The sequence below is a fragment of the Oncorhynchus keta genome, chromosome 36, assembly GCF_023373465.1.
Source record: "Oncorhynchus keta strain PuntledgeMale-10-30-2019 chromosome 36, Oket_V2, whole genome shotgun sequence".
Taxonomy (NCBI): Eukaryota; Metazoa; Chordata; class Actinopteri; order Salmoniformes; family Salmonidae; genus Oncorhynchus; species Oncorhynchus keta.
Genome location: NC_068456.1, coordinates 27516369 through 27540247, shown reverse-complemented (window position 1 = coordinate 27540247; position 23879 = coordinate 27516369). Strand labels below are relative to the sequence as shown.

The 23879-nt window shown below is 46.8% G+C and overlaps 1 protein-coding gene and 1 long non-coding RNA gene across 10 annotated transcripts in view; both read left to right on the top strand.

Moving 5' to 3' along the window:
* Positions 1-23879, top strand: part of LOC118369425 (calcium-activated potassium channel subunit alpha-1) — a 388748-nt gene that overhangs the window by 114238 nt on the left and 250631 nt on the right. For all 8 annotated transcript variants that reach the window (XM_052498738.1, XM_052498744.1, XM_052498740.1 and 5 more), the window contains exon 2: positions 5302-5472. In XM_052498738.1, coding sequence (XP_052354698.1) covers positions 5302-5472 — 171 coding nt within the window. The remainder of the gene's footprint in view (positions 1-5301; positions 5473-23879) is intronic.
* On the top strand, positions 8485-15114 carry LOC127916545 (uncharacterized). 2 transcript variants are annotated; one of them, XR_008095260.1, is made up of 6 exons: positions 10744-10807; positions 11031-11084; positions 11193-11570; positions 13150-13257; positions 13950-14165; positions 14922-15114. It is a non-coding gene; the product is annotated as an uncharacterized LOC127916545 (long non-coding RNA). The 2 variants fall into 2 exon arrangements; XR_008095261.1 differs by lacking the exons at positions 11031-11084; positions 14922-15114 and having other exon boundaries at positions 8485-10861; positions 11355-11570; positions 13950-14286.

Sequence of the window (23879 nt, the reverse complement as noted above, 5' to 3'; positions counted from 1 at the left end):
AGTACTGAATCTCTCTCCCCCTTTTCCTCTCTCCCCCTTTTTCTCTCTCTCTCCCCCACTCTCCCCTTTCTCCCCCCTCTTTCTCTTTCTCCGTTGCTGGGTTTTAATGGGAGGCTGTGCGTGTGTGCGTCCGTCAGCCAGCCAGAAAGGAATACTACTGAGTATGTCCCTGAAAGCCTATGAACTATATTGGTGCACTGGTGTCTGGGTTGGTCTGCTGGTATGTCTCTTCTCAGCTTCACAGTTCTGAGAATGAGATGTACTAGTGTCTAGAGCCCTGAGACATTCCTGGGTCAGTTAGCAAGGAGAAAGACGGACGAACCAACGTAAAACAAGACAAAAACATGTAGTTCAGGTGTATTCTGGGTATTTTCTATCTGTTCAGTATTCAGATTACCTTAGGATGTCATACGCAGTATCAAGTCACCCAAACACACAGTGCTATCCCAGTCTGCTGACGTCACACAGTCCATGAACCAGAGACTCCACTTGTATGGTGCTGACCCGTCTGTCAGACGTCTAGAGCATGAACCAGAGACTCCACTTGTATGGTGCTGACCCGTCTGTCAGACGTCTAGAGCATGAACCAGAGACTCCACTTGTATAGTGCTGACCCGTCTGTCAGACGTCTAGAGCATGAAACAGAGACTCCACTTGTATAGTGCTGACGTCTGTCAGACGTCTAGAGCATGAACCAGAGACTCCACTTGTATAGTGCTGACCCGTCTGTCAGACGTCTAGAGCATGAACCAGAGACTCCACTTGTATGGTGCTGACCCGTCTGTCAGACGTCTAGAGCATGAACCAGAGACTCCACTTGTATAGTGCTGACCCGTCTGTCAGACGTCTAGAGCATGAAACAGAGACTCCACTTGTATGGCGCTGACCCGTCTGTCAGATGTCTAGAGCATGAACCAGAGACTCCACTTGTATGGTGCTGACCCGTCTGTCAGACGTCTAGATCATGAACCAGAGACTCCACTTGTATAGCGCTGACCCGTCTGTCAGACGTCTAGAGCATGAAACAGAGACTCCACTTGTATGGCGCTGACCCGTCTGTCAGACATCTAGAGCATGAAACAGAGACTCCACTTGTATGGCGCTGACCCGTCTGTCAGACTTCTAGAGCATGAACCAGAGACTCCACTTGTATGGCGCTGACCCGTCTGTCAGACGTCTAGAGCATGAACCAGAGACTCCACTTGTATGGCGCTGACCCGTCTTTCAGACGTCTAGAGCATGAACCAGAGACTCCACTTGTATGGCGCTGACCCGTCTGTCAGACGTCTAGAGCATGAACCAGAGACTCCACTTGTATGGCGCTGACCCGTCTGTCAGACGTCTAGAGCATGAACCAGAGACTCCACTTGTATGGCGCTGACCCGTCTGTCAGACGTCTAGAGCATGAACCAGAGACTCCACTTGTATGGCGCTGACCCGTCTGTCAGACGTCTAGAGCATGAACCAGAGATTCCACTTGTATGGTGCTGACCCGTCTTTCAGACGTCTAGAGCATGAACCAGAGAGTCCACTTGTATGGCGCTGACCCGTCTGTCAGACGTCTAGAGCATGAAACAGAGACTCCACTTGTATGGTGCTGACCCGTCTGTCAGATGTCTAGAGCATGAAACAGAGACTCCACTTGTATAGTGCTGACCCGTCTGTCAGACGTCTAGAGCATGAACCAGAGACTCCACTTGTATAGTGCTGACCCGTCTGTCAGACGTCTAGAGCATGAACCAGAGACTCCACTTGTATAGTGCTGACCCGTCTGTCAGACGTCTAGAGCATGAACCAGAGACTCCACTTGTATAGTGCTGACCCGTCTGTCAGACGTCTAGAGCATACCCAGGTTGAAACAACAATTGAAATCATTCCATATACTTTATACAGTATGTGCTTGATTGAGCTTGCTTTGCTTAATGAACCAACGGAAAAGTCTGAAAACGGCAAACTCCGCCCATTTGACACTTGAGGCAGACACTAGGCATAATTTGAAAGATTTTGCATAGTGTTTGAACCCAGGTTGGGTCCAGAGAGAACGAGCAGTGTCGGTGGGTCGTAATAAAATATGAACTACTATATGTGTTTCCTGATGAAATACGAGCGAGCTTCCTTGGAAGAGAGAGCGGGCCGCCGTCGAGAGCTCTGAAAATTATTGGAGTGCCAGGGATTCTCTGTGACGCCATTCGCTGGGCTACACCCAATGGTTTATAGGCCTAGCGGTGACACGCTGACCTCTACTCTACCTCGCCAGGCGGTGTGTGTGTGCAATTAAACCATGCAGCTTAATGGTTGAGGGGGAAACATATGAAGTGGAGTGTTTATTTGAGTTAGTGGATGGCTGAACAGCTGCGTACGTACAGTAACATTGGCGAGTGGATGCTCACTCATTCAGACACAAGGTTGAGGAGCCTGCATGACAATATTAGTCTTATGCCACTGTTTACCCCGGGGATGAATGAACTTACAGGCCCATATTGGCAAAAAGCGACCACACACACACACACACACACACACACACACACACACACACACACACACACACACACACACACACACACACACACACACACACACACACACACACACACACACACACACACTCTCACTTTCTCTCTCACTCTCTCACTCTCACTCGCACGCACACACACACACATACCAGACATCACCACCACACTGTCTATAGGGATGCAGGTTGACATACCAGACATCACCACCACACTGTCTATAGGGACGCAGGTTGACATACCAGACATCACCACCACACTGTCTATAGGGACGCAGGTTGACATACCAGACATCACCACCACACTGTCTATAGGGACTCAGGTTGACATACCAGACATCACCACCACACTGTCTATAGGGACTCAGGTTGACATACCAGACATCACCACCACACTGTCTATAGGGACTCAAGTTGACATACCAGACATCACCACCACACTGTCTATAGGGACTCAGGTTGACATACCAGACATCACCACCACACTGTCTATAGGGACTCAGGTTGACATACCAGACATCACCACCACACTGTCTATAGGGACTCAGGTTGACAAACCAGACATCACCACCACACTGTCTATGGGGACTCAGGTTGACAAAAACCAGACATCACCACCACACTGTCTATAGGGACTCAGGTTGACATACCAGACATCACCACCACACTGTCTATAGGGACTCAGGTTGACAAACCAGACATCACCACCACACTGTCTATAGGGACTCAGGTTGACAAACCAGACATCACCACCACACTGTCTAGAGGGACTCAGGTTGACATACCAGACATCACCACCACACTGTCTATAGGGACTCAGGTTGACAAACCAGACATCACCACCACACTGTCTATAGGGACTCAGGTTGACATACCAGACATCACCACCACACTGTCTATAGGGACTCAGGTTGACATACCAGACATCACCACCACACTGTCTATAGGGACTCAAGTTGACATACCAGACATCACCACCACACTGTCTATAGGGACTCAGGTTGACATACCAGACATCACCACCACACTGTCTATAGGGACTCAGGTTGACATACCAGACATCACCACCACACTGTCTATAGGGACTCAGGTTGACAAACCAGACATCACCACCACACTGTCTATGGGGACTCAGGTTGACAAACCAGACATCACCACCACACTGTCTATAGGGACTCAGGTTGACATACCAGACATCACCACCACACTGTCTATAGGGACTCAGGTTGACAAACCAGACATCACCACCACACTGTCTATAGGGACTCAGGTTGACAAACCAGACATCACCACCACACTGTCTATGGGGACACAGCTGATAACAACCTTGTTTCTCTTACTGTAATGCAGATCTTGTGTCAGTTCATATTGTCATGTATTAATAGGTAGGTAGATTTTATGAATACTTTAGATGGCAACTAATGGAGCTGGACAGTACAGTAAACCTATTGGAGCTGGACAGTACAGTAAACCTATTGGAGCTGGACAGTACATGTACACTAATGGAGCTGGACCGTACAGTACACCTAATGGAGCTGGACAGTACATGTACACCTAATGGAGCTGGACAGTACAGTACACCTAATGGAGCTGGACAGTACACCTAATGGAGCTGGACAGTACAGTACACCTAATGGAGCTGGACAGTATACCTATTGGAGCTGGACAGTACAGTACACCTAATGGTGCTGGACAGTACATGTACACCTAATGGAGCTGGACAGTACAGTACACCTAATGGAGCTGGACAGTACAGTACACCTAATGGAGCTGGACAGTACAGTACACCTAATGGAGCTGGACAGTACAGTAAACCTATTGGAGCTGGACAGTACAGTACACCTAATGGAGCTGGACAGTACAGTACACCTAATGGAGCTGGACAGTACATGTACACCTAATGGAGCTGGACAGTACAGTACACCTAATGGAGCTGGACAGTACAGTACACCTAATGGAGCTGGACAGTACATGTACACCTAATGGAGCTGGACAGTACAGTACACCTAATGGAGTTGGACAGTACACCTAATGGAGCTGGACAGTACACCTAATGGAGCTGGACAGTACAGTACACCTAATGGAGCTGGACAGTACAGTACACCTAATGGAGCTGGACAGTACACCTAATGGAGCTGGACAGTACAAGTACACATAATGGAGCTGGACAGTACATCTAATGGAGCTGGACAGTACAGTAAACCTAATGAAGCTGGACAGTACCCCAATGGAGCTGGACAGTACAGTAAACCTAATGGAGCTGGACAGTACCCTCATGGAGCTGGACAGTACAGTACCCTAATGGAGCTGGACAGTACAGTACACCTAATGGAGCTGGACAGTACACCTAATGGAGCTGGACAGTACAAGTACACATAATGGAGCTGGACAGTACATCTAATGGAGCTGGACAGTACAGTAAACCTAATGAAGCTGGACAGTACCCCAATGGAGCTGGACAGTACAGTAAACCTAATGGAGCTGGACAGTACCCTAATGGAGCTGGACAGTACAGTAAACCTAATGGAGCTGGACAGTACCCTAATGGAGCTGGACAGTACAGTACCCTAATGGAGCTGGACAGTACATGTACCTCCAAGCCCACTCTCCTCTCAGGGACATGGTGCTTGATGATATGGTAGAACATTGCAGATATAAATCTAACATATAGAACAACTGACATGATATTTCTATGTGAAATAATATCTGTTTGATCAACAAAATGTTAATGCAGTCTTTATCTCTCTCTCTCTCTCCACCCCCCCCACCTCTCTCTCCCCCTTTTGTTCCAGGAGGCCCAGAAGGTAAATAACCCTGCTAACAGTCAGGCAGCAGACGGTACAGCTAAGGGTCCTGATGAGAAGGAAGAAGTGGTCCCTGCCAGCGAGGTGGGCTGGATGACCTCCGTTAAGGACTGGGCCGGGGTCATGATATCAGCACAGACACTCACCGGCAGAGTCCTGGTACGTACGTGTGTGTGTGTGTGTGTGGGGGGGTTGGTGGATACACACCAGAAGAGTCCTATGATTCTAAGGAAGTTATTCTCGGTTCTGGTGTATTTCTATAACTCATTATGTTGTCATCTAGAGTCACATGCATTTATTTTCCAAGCTATAACACAATGTATTACATACAGCAGGATTTTAAAGAACCAAAGAGTTTGGGCTGCTTCCTGTTTTCATTTTTGCCATGGAAATATTGAGATTCTGGTATCACAACAGACCTAGCATTTGGGTTGTTGTACTCAGTCCTGTTGGTTTTAGCGGGTTTTGGTCTAGTCCAGTCCTGTGGTTCTAGCTGGTTTTGGTCTAGTCCAGTCCTGTGGTTCTAGCTGGTTTTGGTCTAGTCCAGTCCTGTGGTTCTAGCTGGTTTTGGTCTAGTCCAGTCCTGTTGGTTCTAGCGGGTTTTGCTTTTGTCCAGTCCTGCTGGTTCTAGCTGGTTTTGGTCTAGTCCAGTCCTGTGGTTCTAGCTGGTTTTGGTCTAGTCCAGTCCTGTGGTTCTAGCTGGTTTTGGTCTAGTCCAGTTCTGTTGGTTCTAGCTGGTTTTGGTCTAGTCCAGTCCTGTGGTTCTAGCTGGTTTTGGTCTAGTCCAGTCCTGTGGTTCTAGCTGGTTTTGGTCTAGTCCAGTTCTGTTGGTTCTAGCTAGTTTTGGTCTAGTCCTGTTGGTTCTAGCTGGTTTTGGTTTTGTCCAGTCCTGTTGGTTCTAGCTGGTTTTGGTCTAGTCCAGTCCTGTGGTTCTAGCTGGTTTTGGTCTAGTCCAGTTCTGTTGGTTCTAGCTAGTTTTGGTCTAGTCCTGTTGGTTCTAGCTGGTTTTGGTTTTGTCCAGTCCTGTTGATTCTAGCTGGTTTTGGTTTTGTCCAGTCCTGTTTGTTCTAGCTGGTTTTGGTTTTGTCCTGTCCTGTGGTTCTAGCTGGTTTTGGTTTTGTCCAGTCCTGTTGGTTCTCGCTGGTTTTGGTTTTGTCCTGTCCTGTGGTTCTAGCTGGTTTTGGTTTTGTCCTGTCCTGTGGTTCTAGCTGGTTTTGGTTTTGTCCAGTCCTGTTGGTTCTAGCTGGTTTTGGTTTTGTCGAGTCCTGTGGTTCTAGCTGGTTTTGGTTTTGTCCAGTCCTGTTGATTCTAGCTGGTTTTGGTTTTGTCCAGTCCTGTTGGTTCTAGCTGGTTTTGGTTTTGTCCAGTCCTGTTGGTTCTAGCTGGTTTTGGTTTTGTCCAGTCCTGGTGGTTCTAGCTGGTTTTGGTCTAGTCCAGTCCTGGTGGTTCTAGCTGGTTTTGGTATAGTCCTGCTTGTTCTACATGGTACACAGGGGTTGCAGAGCGAAGAGAGGAAGAATGAGAGGGGAGGAGAGGGAGAATGAGAGGACAGGGAGAATGAGAGGACAGGGAGAATGAGCGTGGAGGAGAGGAGAGGGAGAATGAGAGAGGAGGAGAGGGAGAATGAGCGAGGAGGAGAGGAGTGAGGAGGATAATGATGGAGGAGGAGAGGGAGAATGAGTGAGGAGGAGATGAGTGAAGAGGATAATGATGGAGGAGGAGAGGGAGAATGAGTGAGGAGGAGCGGGAGAATGAGTGAGGAGGAGCGGGAGAATGAGTGAGGAGGAGCGGGAGAATGAGTGAGGAGGAGAGGGAGAATGAGTGAGGAGGAGAGGGAGAATGAGTGAGGAGGAGAGGGAGAATGAGTGAGGAGGAGAGGGCGAATGAGTGAGGAGGAGAATAAGAGAGGAGGAGAGGGAGAATGAGCAAGGAGGAGAGGGAGAATAAGAGAGGAGGAGAGGGAGAATGAGTGAGGAGGATAATGATGGAGGAGGAGAGGGAGAATGAGTGAGGAGGAGCGGGAGAATGAGTGAGGAGGAGCGGGAGAATGAGTGAGGAGGAGAGGGAGAATGAGTGAGGGGGAGAGGGAGAATGAGTGAGGAGGAGAGGGAGAATGAGTGAGGAGGAGAGGGCGAATGAGTGAGGAGGAGAATAAGAGAGGAGGAGAGGGAGAATGAGTGAGGAGGAGAATAAGAGAGGAGGAGAGGGAGAATGAGTGAGGAGGAGAATAAGAGAGGAGGAGAGGGAGAATGAGTGAGGAGAGGTAGAATGAGAGGGAGGATGAGTGAGGAGGAGAATGTGTGAGGAGGAGAGGGAGAATGAGTGAGGAGGAGAGGGAGAATGAGTGAGGAGGAGAATGAGAGGAGGAGAGGTAGAATGAGAGGGAGGATGAGTGAGGAGGAGAATGTGTGAGGAGGAGAGGGAGAATGAGTGAGGAGGAGAGGGAGAATGAGTGAGGAGGAGTGAGGTGGTAGAAAGAGAGGGGAGGGGGTAGGGGAAAGAGAGAGGAGGAGAAGGGAAAAGAGAGAGGAGAAGGAGAAGAGAGGGACAAAGAGAGGAGGAGAGGGAGAAAGTGAGGAGGAGAGGGGGAAAGTGAGGAGAGGAACGAAAAAGAGAGGAGAGGGAAAAAGAGAGGAGGAGAGGGAAAAAGAGAGGAGGAGAGGGAAAAAGAGAGAGGACAGGGAAAATGGAAAAAGAGAGGAGGAGAGGGGAAAAGAGAGGAGGAGACGGAAAAAGAGAGGAGGAGAGGGAAAAGAGAGGAGGAGAGGGAAAAGAGAGAGGAGAGGGAAAAGAGAGAGGAGAGGGAAAAAAGAGAGAGAGGGAAAAGAGAGGAGAGAGGAGGAGAGGGAAAAAAAGAGAGAGAGGGGAGAGGAAAAAGAGAGGAGGAGAGGGAGAAAGTGAGGAGAGGAACGAAAAAGAGAGGAGGAGAGGGAAAAAGAGAGGAGGAGAGGGAAAAAGAGAGGAGGAGAGGGAAAAAGAGAGGAGGAGAGGGAGAAAGTGAGGAGAGGAACGAAAAAGAGAGGAGGAGAGGGAAAAAGAGAGGAGGAGAGGGAAAAAGAGAGGAGGAGAGGGAGAAAGTGAGGAGAGGAACGAAAAAGAGAGGAGGGGGAAAAAGAGAGGAGGAGAGGGAAAAGAGAGGAGGAGAGGGAAAAAGAGAGGAGGAGAGGGAAAAAGAGAGGAGGAGAGGGAAAAAGAGAGGAGGAGAGGGAAAAAGAGAGGAGGAGAGGGAAAAAGAGAGAGGAGAGGGAAAAAGAGAGGAGGAGAGGGAGAAAGTGAGGAGAGGAACGAAAAAGAGAGGAGGAGAGGGAAAAAGAGAGGAGGAGAGGGAAAAAGAGAGGAGGAGAGGGAAAAAGAGAGGAGGAGAGGGAAAAAGAGAGGAGAAGAGGGAAAAAGAGAGGAGGAGAGGGAAAAAGAAAGAGGAGAGGGAAAAAGAGAGAGGAGAGGGAAAAAGAAAGAGGAGAGGGAAAAAGAGAGGAGGAGAGGGAAAAAGAGAGGAGGAGAGGGAAAAAGAGAGAGGAGAGGGGTATGAGAAGTAGAGGAGAAGGGTAGGGAAAAAAAGAGGGGAGGAGAGAGAAAAAGGGGAAGGGAGATGAGAGGAGGGCGAGGACGGACAGAGAGGAGAAGAGGAGAGTCCCCTGGTCTGTCTGCTGCAGTGTATTGTGGTTATAGGCTGATGATAAATGTGTCTGGGCAGGGCTGGAGTAAAGCATCTGGACTCACACCATGAGCATAAAACCAGACGGAGGAAACCCTACATTTTACAAAGGGAGGAAACTTATATTTTCATTTGTAGAAGCTTTTTAGAAATATTGATACACATAGAGACATAACATTAATACAATCCTGATTAAAATGCATTATAAAGCCTCATATATGTATTTAAAAAGTTGAAGTACAGTGTTACCAAAATGTCTTAGTTTTCTTATGTTAGAGATGATGTAGGTGTTTCATAGACAGCCGGTGTTTGGGAACTGACTAAATAGGAAACTCTTGAGTGTTGATCAAAACAAACAAACAAAGCTATAAGCTGCCAACCCTAAAGTGTTGTAGTTAATATTTGGTGATTTGAGAGTTCTTCACGCCTACTTAGAATACGAGAGCCTCAGATACAAGGCTTTCATCACCTTGGAAACAAACTCCTGAATGGGAGCTGTCAATTTACTAAACGAGTTCAACTTTCATCACGTTCTGTTAGCTGTTCTCCGCTAGCGTGAACACATCTCCCCCTCTGTAGGGGGGAGCCTAAAAATCATCTCGATATTTTTTTTTCCCAAACTTATGGGTGATTCATGGTATGCACTACATGACGAAAAGTATGTGGACACCTGCTCATCGAACATCTCATTCCAATTTCATGGTCCTACCTTTGCTTCTATTCAGACTTCACTCTTCTGGGAAGACTTTCCACTAGATGTTGGAACATTGCCGCGGGGACTTGCTTCCATTCAGGCACAAGAGCATTAGTGAGGTTGGGTACTGATGTTGGGCGATTAGGCCTGGCTCACAGTCTGCGTTCCAATTCATCCCAAAGGTGTTCGATTGGGTTTAGGTCAGGGCTCTGTGCAGGCCAGTCAAGGTCAAGGTCTTCCACATCTATCTTGACAAACCATTTCTGTATGGACCTCGATTTGTGCATGGGGGCATTGTCATGCTGAAACAGGAAAGGTCCTTCCCCAAACTGTTGCCACAAAGTTGGAAGCACAGAATTGTCGAGAATGTCATTGTATGCTGTAGCGTTAAGATTTCTCTTCCCTGGAACTAAGGGGCCCAAACCATGAAAAACAGCCCCAGACCATTATTCCTCCTCACTATGCATTCCTGGCATCCCCCAAATCCACATTAATCTGTCAGACTGCCAGATAGTCAAGCGAAATTCATCACTCCAGAAAACGAGTTTCCACTGCTCCAGACCAATGGCGAGCTTTACACGACTCCAACCGATGCTTGGCATTGTGCATGGTGATCTTAGGCATGTGGGAGACTGCTCGGCCATGGAAACACATTTCATGATGCTCTTGATGAACAGTTCTTGTACTGACGTTGCTTCCAGAGGCAGTTTAGAACTCGGTAATGTGTGTTGCAACTGAGGACAGGCGTTTTTTACGTGTGATGCGCTTCAGCACTCGGCGGTCCCATCTGAGCCGTTGTTGCTCTTCGACGTTTCCACTTCACAATAACAGCACTTACAGTTCACTGGGGCAGCTCTCAGAAATTTGACGTACTGACTTGTTGGAAAGGTAGCATCCTATGATGGTGCCACATTGAAAGTGACTGAGCTCTAAAGGCCATTCTCCTGCCGATGTTTGTCTATTGTCTCATAAACAATAAACAAATACGTGGTATTATTAAACACAGACTAGACAGCTAGTATAACAGTCTGCTAGAGGTACGTGGTATTATAAAACACAGACTAGACAGCTAGTATAACAGTCTGCTAGAGGTACATGGTATTATAAAACACAGCCTAGACAGCTAGTATAACAGTCTGCTAGAGGTACGTGGTATTATAAAACACAGACTAGACAGCTAGTATAACAGTCTGCTAGAGGTACGTGGTATCGTGGTATTATTAACACAGACTAGACAGCTAGTATAACAGTCTGCTAGAGGTACGTGGTATTATAAAACACAGACTAGACAGCTAGTATAACAGTCTGCTAGTGGTACGTGGTATTATAAAACACAGACTAGACAGCTAGTATAACAGTCTGCTAGAGGTACGTGGTATTATTAAACACAGACTAGACAGCTAGTATAACAGTCTGCTAGAGGTATGTGGTATTATAAAACACAGACTAGACAGCTAGTATAACAGTCTGCTAGTGGTACGTGGTATTATAAAACACAGACTAGACAGCTAGTATAACAGTCTGCTAGAGGTACGTGGTATTATTAAACACAGACTAGACAGCTAGTATAACAGTCTGCTAGAGGTACGTGGTATTATAAAACACAGACTAGACAGCTAGTATAACAGTCTGCTAGTGGTACGTGGTATTATAAAACACAGACTAGACAGCTAGTATAACAGTCTGCTAGAGGTACGTGGTATTATAAAACACAGACTAGACAGCTAGTATAACAGTCTGCTAGAGGTACGTGGTATTATAAAACACAGACTAGACAGCTAGTATAACAGTCTGCTAGAGGTACGTGGTATTATAAAACACAGACTAGACAGCTAGTATAACAGTCTGCTAGAGGTACGTGGTATTATAAAACACAGACTAGACAGCTAGTATAACAGTCTGCTAGAGGTACGTGGTATTATAAAACACAGACAGCTAGTATAACAGTCTGCTAGAGGTACGTGGTATTATAAAACACAGACAGCTAGTATAACAGTCTGCTAGAGGTACATGGTATTATAAAACACAGACAGCTAGTATAACAGTCTGCTAGTGGTACGTGGTATTATAAAACACAGACTAGACAGCTAGTATAACAGTCTGCTAGTGGTACGTGGTATTATAAAACACAGACTAGACAGCTAGTATAACAGTCTGCTAGTGGTACGTGGTATTATTAAACACAGACTAGACAGCTAGTATAACAGTCTGCTAGAGTGTCTGCTACGTGGTATTATAAAACACAGACTAGACAGCTAGTATAACAGTCTGCTAGTGGTACGTGGTATTATTAAACACAGACTAGACAGCTAGTATAACAGTCTGCTAGTGGTACGTGGTATTATAAAACACAGACTAGACAGCTAGTATAACAGTCTGCTAGTGGTACGTGGTATTATAAAACACAGACTAGACAGCTAGTATAACAGTCTGCTAGTGGTACGTGGTATTATAAAACACAGACTAGACAGCTAGTATAACAGTCTGCTAGTGGTACGTGGTATTATAAAACACAGACTAGACAGCTAGTATAACAGTCTGCTAGTGGTACGTGGTATTATAAAACACAGACTAGACAGCTAGTATAACAGTCTGCTAGTGGTACGTGGTATTATAAAACACAGACTAGACAGCTAGTATAACAGTCTGCTAGAGGTACGTGGTATTATAAAACACAGACTAGACAGCTAGTATAACAGTCTGCTAGTGGTACGTGGTATTATAAAACACAGACTAGACAGCTAGTATAACAGTCTGCTAGTGGTACGTGGTATTATAAAACACAGACTAGACAGCTAGTATAACAGTCTGCTAGAGGTACGTGGTATTATTAAACACAGACTAGACAGCTAGTATAACAGTCTGCTAGAGGTACGTGGTATTATAAAACACAGACTAGACAGCTAGTATAACAGTCTGCTAGTGGTACGTGGTATTATAAAACACAGACTAGACAGCTAGTATAACAGTCTGCTAGAGGTACGTGGTATTATTAAACACAGACTAGACAGCTAGTATAACAGTCTGCTAGAGGTATGTGGTATTATAAAACACAGACTAGACAGCTAGTATAACAGTCTGCTAGTGGTACGTGGTATTATAAAACACAGACTAGACAGCTAGTATAACAGTTTGCTAGAGGTACGTGGTATTATTATTAAACACAGACTAGACAGCTAGTATAACAGTCTGCTAGAGGTACGTGGTATTATAAAACACAGACTAGACAGCTAGTATAACAGTCTGCTAGTGGTACGTGGTATTATAAAACACAGACTAGACAGCTAGTATAACAGTCTGCTAGAGGTACGTGGTATTATAAAACACAGACTAGACAGCTAGTATAACAGTCTGCTAGAGGTACATGGTATTATAAAACACAGACTAGACAGCTAGTATAACAGTCTGCTAGACGTGGTATTATAAAACACAGACTGGTATTATAAAAAAACACAGACTAGACAGCTAGTATAACAGTCTGCTAGAGGTACGTGGTATTATAAAACACAGACTAGACAGCTAGTATAACAGTCTGCTAGAGGTACGTGGTATTATAAAACACAGACTAGACAGCTAGTATAACAGTCTGCTAGAGGTACGTGGTATTATAAAACACAGACAGCTAGTATAACAGTCTGCTAGAGGTACATGGTATTATAAAACACAGACAGCTAGTATAACAGTCTGCTAGTGGTACGTGGTATTATAAAACACAGACTAGACAGCTAGTATAACAGTCTGCTAGTGGTACGTGGTATTATAAAACACAGACTAGACAGCTAGTATAACAGTCTGCTAGTGGTACGTGGTATTATTAAACACAGACTAGACAGCTAGTATAACAGTCTGCTAGTGGTACGTGGTATTATAAAACACAGACTAGACAGCTAGTATAACAGTCTGCTAGTGGTACGTGGTATTATTAAACACAGACTAGACAGCTAGTATAACAGTCTGCTAGTGGTACGTGGTATTATAAAACACAGACTAGACAGCTAGTATAACAGTCTGCTAGTGGTACGTGGTATTATAAAACACAGACTAGACAGCTAGTATAACAGTCTGCTAGTGGTACGTGGTATTATAAAACACAGACTAGACAGCTAGTATAACAGTCTGCTAGTGGTACGTGGTATTATAAAACACAGACTAGACAGCTAGTATAACAGTCTGCTAGTGGTACGTGGTATTATTAAACACAGACTAGACAGCTAGTATAACAGTCTGCTAGTGGTACGTGGTATTATAAAACACAGACTAGACAGCTAGTATAACAGTCTGCTAGAGGTACGTGGTATTATAAAACACAGACTAGACAGCTAGTATAACAGTCTGCTAGAGGTACGTGGTATTATAAAACACAGACTAGACAGCTAGTATAACAGTCTGCTAGAGGTACGTGGTATTATAAAACACAGACTAGACAGCTAGTATAACAGTCTGCTAGAGGTACGTGGTATTATAAAACACAGACTAGACAGCTAGTATAACAGTCTGCTAGAGGTACGTGGTATTATTAAACACAGACTAGACAGCTAGTATAACAGTCTGCTAGTGGTACGTGGTATTATAAAACACAGACTAGACAGCTAGTATAACAGTCTGCTAGTGGTACGTGGTATTATAAAACACAGACTAGACAGCTAGTATAACAGTCTGCTAGTGGTACGTGGTATTATTAAACACAGACTAGACAGCTAGTATAACAGTCTGCTAGTGGTACGTGGTATTATAAAACACAGACTAGACAGCTAGTATAACAGTCTGCTAGTGGTACGTGGTATTATTAAACACAGACTAGACAGCTAGTATAACAGTCTGCTTGTGGTACGTGGTATTATTAAACACAGACTAGACAGCTAGTATAACAGTCTGCTAGTGGTACGTGGTATTATAAAACACAGACTAGACAGCTAGTATAACAGTCTGCTAGAGGTATGTGGTATTATAAAACACAGACTAGACAGCTAGTATAACAGTCTGCTTGTGGTACGTGGTATTATTAAACACAGACTAGACAGCTAGTATAACAGTCTGCTAGTGGTACGTGGTATTATAAAACACAGACTAGACAGCTAGTATAACAGTCTGCTTGTGGTACGTGGTATTATTAAACACAGACTAGACAGCTAGTATAACAGTCTGCTAGTGGTACGTGGTATTATAAAACACAGACTAGACAGCTAGTATAACAGTCTGCTAGTGGTACGTGGTATTATAAAACACAGACTAGACAGCTAGTATAACAGTCTGCTAGAGGTACGTGGTATTATAAAACACAGACTAGACAGCTAGTATAACAGTCTGCTAGTGGTACGTGGTATTATAAAACACAGACTAGACAGCTAGTATAACAGTCTGCTAGAGGTACGTGGTATTATTAAACACAGACTAGACAGCTAGTATAACAGTCTGCTAGAGGTACGTGGTATTATTAAACACAGACTAGACAGCTAGTATAACAGTCTGCTTGTGGTACGTGGTATTATTAAACACAGACTAGACAGCTAGTATAACAGTCTGCTAGAGGTACGTGGTATTATTAAACACAGACTAGACAGCTAGTATAACAGTCTGCTAGAGGTACGTGGTATTATTAAACACAGACTAGACAGCTAGTATAACAGTCTGCTAGAGGTACGTGGTATTATTAAACACAGACTAGACAGCTAGTATAACAGTATAGTATAACGCTCATAAAAACAAACAAATAAAAACTGTTGCAATACAGGCATTTGGAACATCGTGCTAAAACAACCTTGAATTCATGGAATTTCTTGAATATATCGCACCACAAGAAACACACACAGCCTACCCAAATGATGTGTTGAGGAGAAATGAAACAGAGGACTGTCACGAGCAGTTAGTCTGCATAGCTCCGTACAACCTCTACTGTGACTGTCTGCTGTGACTGTCTGCTGACTGATACATGATGTTCACGGGACTGCACTCGAAACACTTCATTGTTTCTGTAGGTGAATGAGTGTGTGTGTGTGTATGTGAATGATTGTATGTGTGCACGATTCAAGTGTCTGTACACATATTGATAGTGTGAGTATGCCTACGTGTGTGTGTGTGTGTGTGTGTGTGTGTGTGTGTGTGTGTGTGTGTGTGTGTGTGTGTGTGTGTGTGTGTGTGTGTGTGTGTGTGTGTGTGTGTGTGTGTGTGTGTGTGTGTGTGTGTGTGTGTGTGTGTGTGTGTATGTGGGCGGTGTTGTGGGACTCTTACATTAGGCCTATGCTGCGGCTCCAAGCGGCAAAGAGCATCTGTGTACACGGAACCTGTTGCTGTGATACCATAGCAACTGCAGTGTAGCCTCACTCAATCATCTGATCTGTGAAGGAGAGGAATAACACACACACAGACTGTGTCAGAGAACTGAGAATTAGAGTTGTTGTTTGTCATGTGATGGTGTTTCAGTAGTTAAGGTCTTGTGTGATGGTGTTTCAGTAGTTAAGGTCTTGTGTGATGGTGTTTCAGTAGTTAAGGTCTTGTGTGATGGTGTTTCAGTAGTTAAGGTCTTGTGTGATGGTGTTTCAGTAGTTAAGGTCTTGTGTGATGGTGTTTCAGTAGTTAAGGTCTTGTGTGATGGTGTTTCAGTAGTTAAGGTCTTGTGTGATGGTGTTTCAGTAGTTAGAGGTCTTGTGTGATGGTGTTTCAGCTAGTTAAGGTCTTGTGTGATGGTGTTTCAGTAGTTACAGGTCTTGTGTGATGGTGTTTCAGTGTTAAGGTCTTGTGTGATGGTGTTTCAGTAGTTAGCTAGGTCTTGTGTGATGGTGTTTCAGTAGTTAAGGTCTTGTGTGATGGTGTTTCAGTAGTTAAGGTCTTGTGTGATGGTGTTTCAGTAGTTAAGGTCTTGTGTGATGGTGTTTCAGTAGTTAAGGTCTTGTGTGATGGTGTTTCAGTAGTTAAGGTCTTGTGTGATGGTGTTTCAGTAGTTAAGGTCTTGTGTGATGGTGTTTCAGTAGTTAAGGTCTTGTGTGATGGTGTTTCAGTAGTTAAGGTCTTGTGTGATGGTGTTTCAGTAGTTAAGGTCTTGTGTGATGGTGTTTCAGTAGTTAAGGTCTTGTGTGATGGTGTTTCAGTAGTTAAGGTCTTGTGTGATGGTGTTTCAGTAGTTAAGGTCTTGTGTGATGGTGTTTCAGTAGTTAAGGTCTTGTGTGATGGTGTTTCAGTAGTTAAGGTCTTGTGTGATGGTGTTTCAGTAGTTAAGGTCTTGTGTGATGGTGTTTCAGTAGTTAAGGTCTTGTGTGATGGTGTTTCAGTAGTTAAGGTCTTGTGTGATGGTGTTTCAGTAGTTAAGGTCTTGTGTGATGGTGTTTCAGTAGTTAAGGTCTTGTGTGATGGTGTTTCAGTAGTTAAGGATGGCAGTGTGTTTTCAGATGGCAGTGTGTTTTCAGATGGCAGTGTGTTTTCAGATGGCAGTGTGTTTTCAGATGGCAGTGTGTTTTCAGATGGCAGTGTGTTTTCAGATGGCAGTGTGTTTTCAGATGGCAGTGTGTTTTCAGATAGCAGTGTGTTTTCAGATGGCAGTGTGTTTTCAGATGGCAGTGTGTTTTCAGATGGCAGTGTGTTTTCAGATGGCAGTGTGTTTTCAGATGGCAGTGTGTTTTCAGATGGCAGTGTGTTTTCAGATGGCAGTGTGTTTTCAGATGGCAGTGTGTTTTCAGATGGCAGTGTGTTTTCAGATGGCAGTGTGTTTTCAGATGGCAGTGTGTTTTCAGATAGCAGTGTGTTTTCAGATAGCAGTGTGTTTTCAGATGGCAGTGTGTTTTCCTAGATGGCAGTGTGTTTTCAGATGGCAGTGTGTTTTCAGATGGCAGTGTGTTTTCAGATGGCAGTGTGTTTTCAGATAGCAGTGTGTTTTCAGATAGCAGTGTGTTTTCAGATAGCAGTGTGTTTTCAGATGGCAGTGTGTTTTCAGATGGCAGTGTGTTTTCAGATGGCAGTGTGTTTTCAGATGGCAGTGTGTTTTCAGATGGCAGTGTGTTTTCAGATAGCAGTGTGTTTTCAGATGGCAGTGTGTTTTCAGATGGCAGTGTGTGAGTGTATTTGTCTTAATGGGAGCCAATACCCGAGTCACTGAAACGCATGACAGCTCATCACATGAATGTCATTGAAGCAACAGACACTCGGTGCAGACACACCTGTGTGTGTGTGTGTGTGTGTGTGTGTGTGTGTGTGTGTGTGTGTGTGTGTGTGTGTGTGTGTGTGTGTGTGTGTGTGTGTGTGTGTGTGTGTGTGTGTGTGTGTGTGTGTGTGTGTGTGTGTGTGTGTGTGTGTGTGTGTGTGTGTGTGTGTGTGTGAGTGAGTGAGTGAGTGAGTGAGTGAGTGAGTGAGTGAGTGAGTGAGTGAGTGAGTGAGTGAGTGAGTGAGATCACCCGACAGAGACAGAAGACATGGAAGCAATGATTAGGCTCAGGAAATTGTATTATTGGCAGAGAGCACCCCTTTCTTGCAACACACACACACACACATAGCCGTCCTCATTTTCCATCAGGTCATTCTCACCTTGTGTGGAACATTAAGGGAATGGCAGTTATATTTATGTGTGTCTGTCTGTCACAACAACCAGGAGAAATAATAGATTCCATGTTATGACCCCTATAGCTGTGCTTTGTGTGTGAGCCATCACCTTCATATTACAGCCGAATCAAATATTAACCAGTCTAGTCACCCAGGAGGGAAGGAGAAGACTGGGAGGGGAGAGGAGGGAACTGCGAGTGGAGGGAAGGAGATGACTAGGAGGGAAGGGAAGGAGGGGACTAGGAGGGAAGGGAAGGAGAGGACTGGAAGGGGAGGGAGGGAAGGAGAGGACTGGGAGGGAAGGGAAGGAGATGACTGGGAGGGGAGGGAAGGAGAGGAGAGGAGAGGGAGGGGAAGGAGGGAACTAGAAGGGGAGGGAAGGAGAAGACAGGGAGGGAAGGAGAGGACTGGGAGGGGAGGGGAAGACTGGGAGGGGAGAGAAGGAGGGAACTGCGAGCAGAGGGAGAGGACTAAGAGGGGAGGGAAGGAGAGGACTGGGAGGGGAGGGAAGGAGAGGACTGGGAGGGAAGGGAAGTAGATGACTGGGGGGAGGGAAGGAGAGGAGAGGGAGGGGAAGGAGGGAACTAGAAGGGGAGGGAAGGAGAAGACAGGGAGGGAAGGAGAGGACTGGGAGGGGAGGGGAGGACTGGGAGGGGAGAGAAGGAGGGAACTGTGAGCAGAGGGAGAGGACTAAGAGGGGGGTGAAGGAGAGGACTGGGAGGGGAGGGGAGGGAAGGAGAGGACTGGGAGGGGAGGGAAGGAGAGGACTGGGAGGGGAGGGAAGGAGAGGAGAGGACTGGGAGGGAAGGAGAGGACTGGGAGGGGAGGGAAGGAGAGGACTGGGAGGGGAGGGAAGGAGAGGAGAGGACTGGGAGGGAAGGAGAGGAGAGGAGAGGAGAGGAGAGGATGGGGAAGGGAGGGAAGGAGAGGACTGGGAGGGGAGGGAAGGGAAGGAGAGGACTGGGAGGGAAAGAATTGACTGGGAGGGGAGGAGGGGAGGGAAAGAGGGGGCTGGGAGGGGAGGGAAGGGAAGGAGAGGACTGGGAGGGGAGGGAAGGAGAGGAGAGGACTGGGAGCGGAGGGGAGGGAAGGAGAGGAGAGGAGAGGACTGGGAGCGGAGGGGAGGGAAGGAGAGGAGAGGACTGGGAGCGGAGGGGAGGGGAGGAGAGGACTGGGAGCGGAGGGGAGGGAAGGAGAGGAGAGGACTGGGAGCGGAGGGGAGGGAAGGAGAGAAGAGGACTGGGAGCGGAGGGGTGGGGGAGAGGAGAGGACTGGGAGCGGAGGGGAGAGGAGGGAAGGAGAGAAGAGGACTGGGAGGGAAGGAGAGGAGAGGATGGGGATCCATATCCATATCTCTCTCTCCTCTCTATCCTCCCCTTAACCCCTCTCTCCATGACTCTATCCATATCTCTCTATCCTTCTCTTATCTCTATCCTCCCCTTACCCCCTCTCTCCATGACTCTATCCATATCTCTCTATCCTTCTCTCCTCTCTATCCTCCCCTTACCCCCTCTCTCCATCACTCTATCCATATCTCCCTCTCCTCTCTATCCTCCCCTTAACCCCTCTCTCAATGACTCTATCCATATCTCTCTATCCTTCTCTCCTCTCTATCCTCCCCTTACCCACCTCTCTCCATGACTCTATCCATATCTCCCTCTCCTCTCTATCCCCCCCTTAACCCCTCTCTCCATGACTCTATCCATATCTCTCTATCCTCCTCTCTATCCCCCTCCCCATTATCCTCCCACCCCTCTCTCCATGACTCTATCCATATCTCTCTATCCTCTCTATCCTCCCATTACCCCCTCTCTCCATCACCCTATCCATATCTCCCTCTCCTCTCTATCCTCCCCTTAACCCCTCTCTCCATGACTTTATCCATATCTCCCTCTCCTCTCTATCCTCCCCTTAACCCCTCTCTCCATGACTCTATCCATATCTCTCTATCCTTCTCTCCTCTCTATCCTCCCCTTACCCCCTATCTCCATCACTCTATCCATATCTCCCTCTCCTCTCTATCCTCCCCTTAACCCCTCTCTCCATGACTCTATCCATATCTCTCTATCCTCTCTATCCTCCCCTTAACCCCTCTCTCCATGACTCTATCCATATCTCTCTATCCTCTCTATCCTCCCATTACCCCCTCTCTCCATCACCCTATCCATATCTCCCTCTCCTCTCTATCCTCCCCTTAACCCCTCTCTCCATGACTCTATCCATATCTCCCTCTCCTCTCTATCCTCCCCTTAACCCCTCTCTCCATGACTCTATCCATATCTCTCTCTCCTCTCTATCCTCCCCTTAACCCCTCTCTCCATGACTCTATCCATATCTCTCTATCCTTCTCTCCTCTCTATCCTCCCCTTAACCCCTCTCTCCATGACTCTATCCATATCTCTCTATCCTTCTCTCCTCTCTATCCTCCCCTTAACCCCTCTCTCCATCACTCTATCCATATCTCTCTCTCCTCTCTATCCTCCCCTTAACCCCTCTCTCCATGACTCTATCCATATCTCTCTATCCTTCTCTCCTCTCTATCCTCCCCTCAACCCCCCCCTCTCCATCATTCTTTCCATATCTCCCTCTCCTCTCTATCCTCCCCTTACTCCCCTCTCTATCTATATCCCTCTATGTCCTCTAACAGCTACGCACCCCTCTCTAGCCCCCTCCCTCCATACATAGTACTGACCCCCTTACTCCCCTCTCTATCTATATCCCTCTATGTCCTCTAACAGCTACGCACCCCTCTCTAGCCCCCTCCCTCCATACATAGTACTGACCCTCTTACCCCCCTCTCTATCTATATCCCTCTATGTCCTCTAACAGCTACGCACCCCTCTCTAGCCCCCTCCCTCCATACATAGTACTGACCCCCTTACCTCTCTATCTATATCCCTCTATGTCCTCTAACAGCTACGCACCCCTCTCTAGCCCCCTCCCTCCATACATAGTACTGACCCCCTTACCCCCCTCTCTATCTATATCCCTCTATGTCCTCTAACAGCTACGCACCCCTCTCTAGCCCCCTCCCCCATACATAGTACTGACCCCCTTACCCCCTCTCTATCTATATCCCTCTATGTCCTCTAACAGCTACGCACCCCTCTCTAGCCCCCTCCCTCCATACATAGTACTGACCCCCTTATCCCCCTCTCTATCTATATCCCTCTATGTCCTCTAACAGCTACGCACCCCTCTCTAGCCCCCTCCCTCCATACATAGTACTGACCCCCTTACCCCCCTCTCTATCTATATCCCTCTATGTCCTCTAACAGCTACGCACCCCTCTCTAGCCCCCTCCCTCCATACATAGTACTGACCCCCTTATCCCCCTCTCTATCTATATCCCTCTATGTCCTCTAACAGCTACGCACCCCTCTCTAGCAACCTCCCTCCATACATAGTACTGATCTCCTTACCCCCTCTATCTATATCCCTCTATGTCCTCTAACAGCTACGCACCCCTCTCTAGCCCCCTCCCTCCATACATAGTACTGACCCCCTTACCCCCCTCTCTATCTATATCCCTCTATGTCCTCTAACAGCTACGCACCCCGATCTAGCCCCCTCCCTCCATACATAGTACTGACCCCCTTTTCCCCCTCTCTATCTATATCCCTCTATGTCCTCTAACAGCTACGCACCCCTCTCTAGCCCCCTCCCTCCATACATAGTACTGACCCCCTTATCCCCCTCTCTATCTATATCCCTCTATGTCCTCTAACAGCTACGCACCCCTCTCTAGCCCCCTCCCTCCATACATAGTACTGATCTCCTTACCCCCCCCCTCTATCTATATCCCTCTATGTCCTCTAACAGCTACGCACCCCTCTCTAGCCCCCTCCCTCCATACATAGTACTGACCCCCTTACCCCCCTCTCTATCTATATCCCTCTATGTCCTCTAACAACTACGCACCCCTCTCTAGCCCCCTCCCTCCATACATAGTACTGACCCCCTTACCCCCCTGTCTGGAAACTAGCTCTACTTGGACTTGAGGCTTGGCTAACTACTGTAGGCAGTTTCCAGTGTTGGGTAGTTAGTTGTGTACTGGTCTGGTAGAGGCTGACAGCAGTATTTCAGCTGGCTAATTTATCCTCTCCCATTGACTGGGTTTGTAATGTGGAGCTAATCTGCTGCTGACACACATACATACACACACATATATATTTACACTACTCAAAAAAATAAAGGGAAAACTAAAATAACACATTCTAGATCTGAATGAATGAAATATTCTTATTAAATACTTTTTTCTTTACATAGTTGAATGTGCTGACAACAAAATCACACAAAAATTATCAATGGAAATCAAATGTATCAACCAATAGAGGTCTGGATTTGGAGTCACACTCAAAATTAAAGTGGAAAACCACACTACAGGCTGATCCAACTTTGATGTAATGTCCTTAATACAAGTCAAAATGAGGATCAGTACTGTGTGTGGCCTCCACGTGCCTGTATGACCTCCCTACAACGCCTGGGCATGCTCCTGATGAGGTGGCTGATGGTCTCCTGAGGGATCTCCTCTCAGACCTGGACTAAAGCATCCACCAACTCCTGGACAGTCTGTGGTGCAACGTGGCGTTGGTGGATGGAGCGAGACATGATGTCCCAGATGTGCTCAATTGGATTCAGGTCTGGGGAACGGGCGGGCCAGTCCATAGCATCAATGCCTTCCTCTTGCAGGAACTGCTGACACACTCCAGCCACATGAGGTCTAGCATTGTCTTGCATTAGGAGGAACCCAGGGCCAACCGCACCAGCATATGGTCTCACAAGGGGTCTGAGGATCTCATCTCGGTACCTAATGGCAGTCAGGCTACCTCTGGCGAGCACATGGAGGGCTGTGCGGCCCCCCAAAGAAATGCCACCCCACACCATGACTGACCCACCGCCAAACCGGTCATGCTGGAGGATGTTGCAGGCAGCAGAACGTTCTCCACGGCGTCTCCAGACTGTCACCTCTGTCACATGTGGGGGCGGCAGCGTAGCCTAGTGGTTAGAGCGTTGGACTAGTAACCAGAAGGTTGCGAGTTCAAACCCCCGAGCTGACAAGGTACAAATCTGTCGTTCTGCCCCTGAACAGGCAGTTAACCCACTGTTCCCAGGCCGTCATTGAAAATAAGAATGTGTTCTTAACTGACTTGCCTGGTTAAATAAAGGTAAAATTTAAATAAAAAAATGTGCTCAGTGTGAACCTGCTTTCATCTGTGACGAGCACAGGGCACCAGTGGTGAATTTGCCAATCTTGGTGTTCTCTGGCAAATGCCAAATGTCCTGCACGGTGTTGGGCTGTAAGCACAACCCCCACCTGTGGACGTCGGGCCCTTATACCACCCTCATGGCGTCTGTTTCTGACCGTTTGAGCAGATACATTCACATTTGTGCCTTGCTGGAGGTCATTTTGCAGTGCTCTGGCAGTGCTCCTCCTTGCACAAAGGCGGAGGTAGCGGTCCTGCTGCTGGGTTGTTGCCCTCCTACGGCCTACTCCACGTCTCCTGATGTACTGACCTGTCTCCTGGTAGTGCCTCCATGCTCTGGATACTACGCTGACAGACACAGCAAACCTTCTTGCCACAGCTCGCATTAATGTGCCATCCTGGATGAGCTGAACTACCTGAGCGTGGGTTGTAGACTCCGTCTCATGCTACCATTAGAGTGAAAGCACCGCCAGCATTCAAAAGT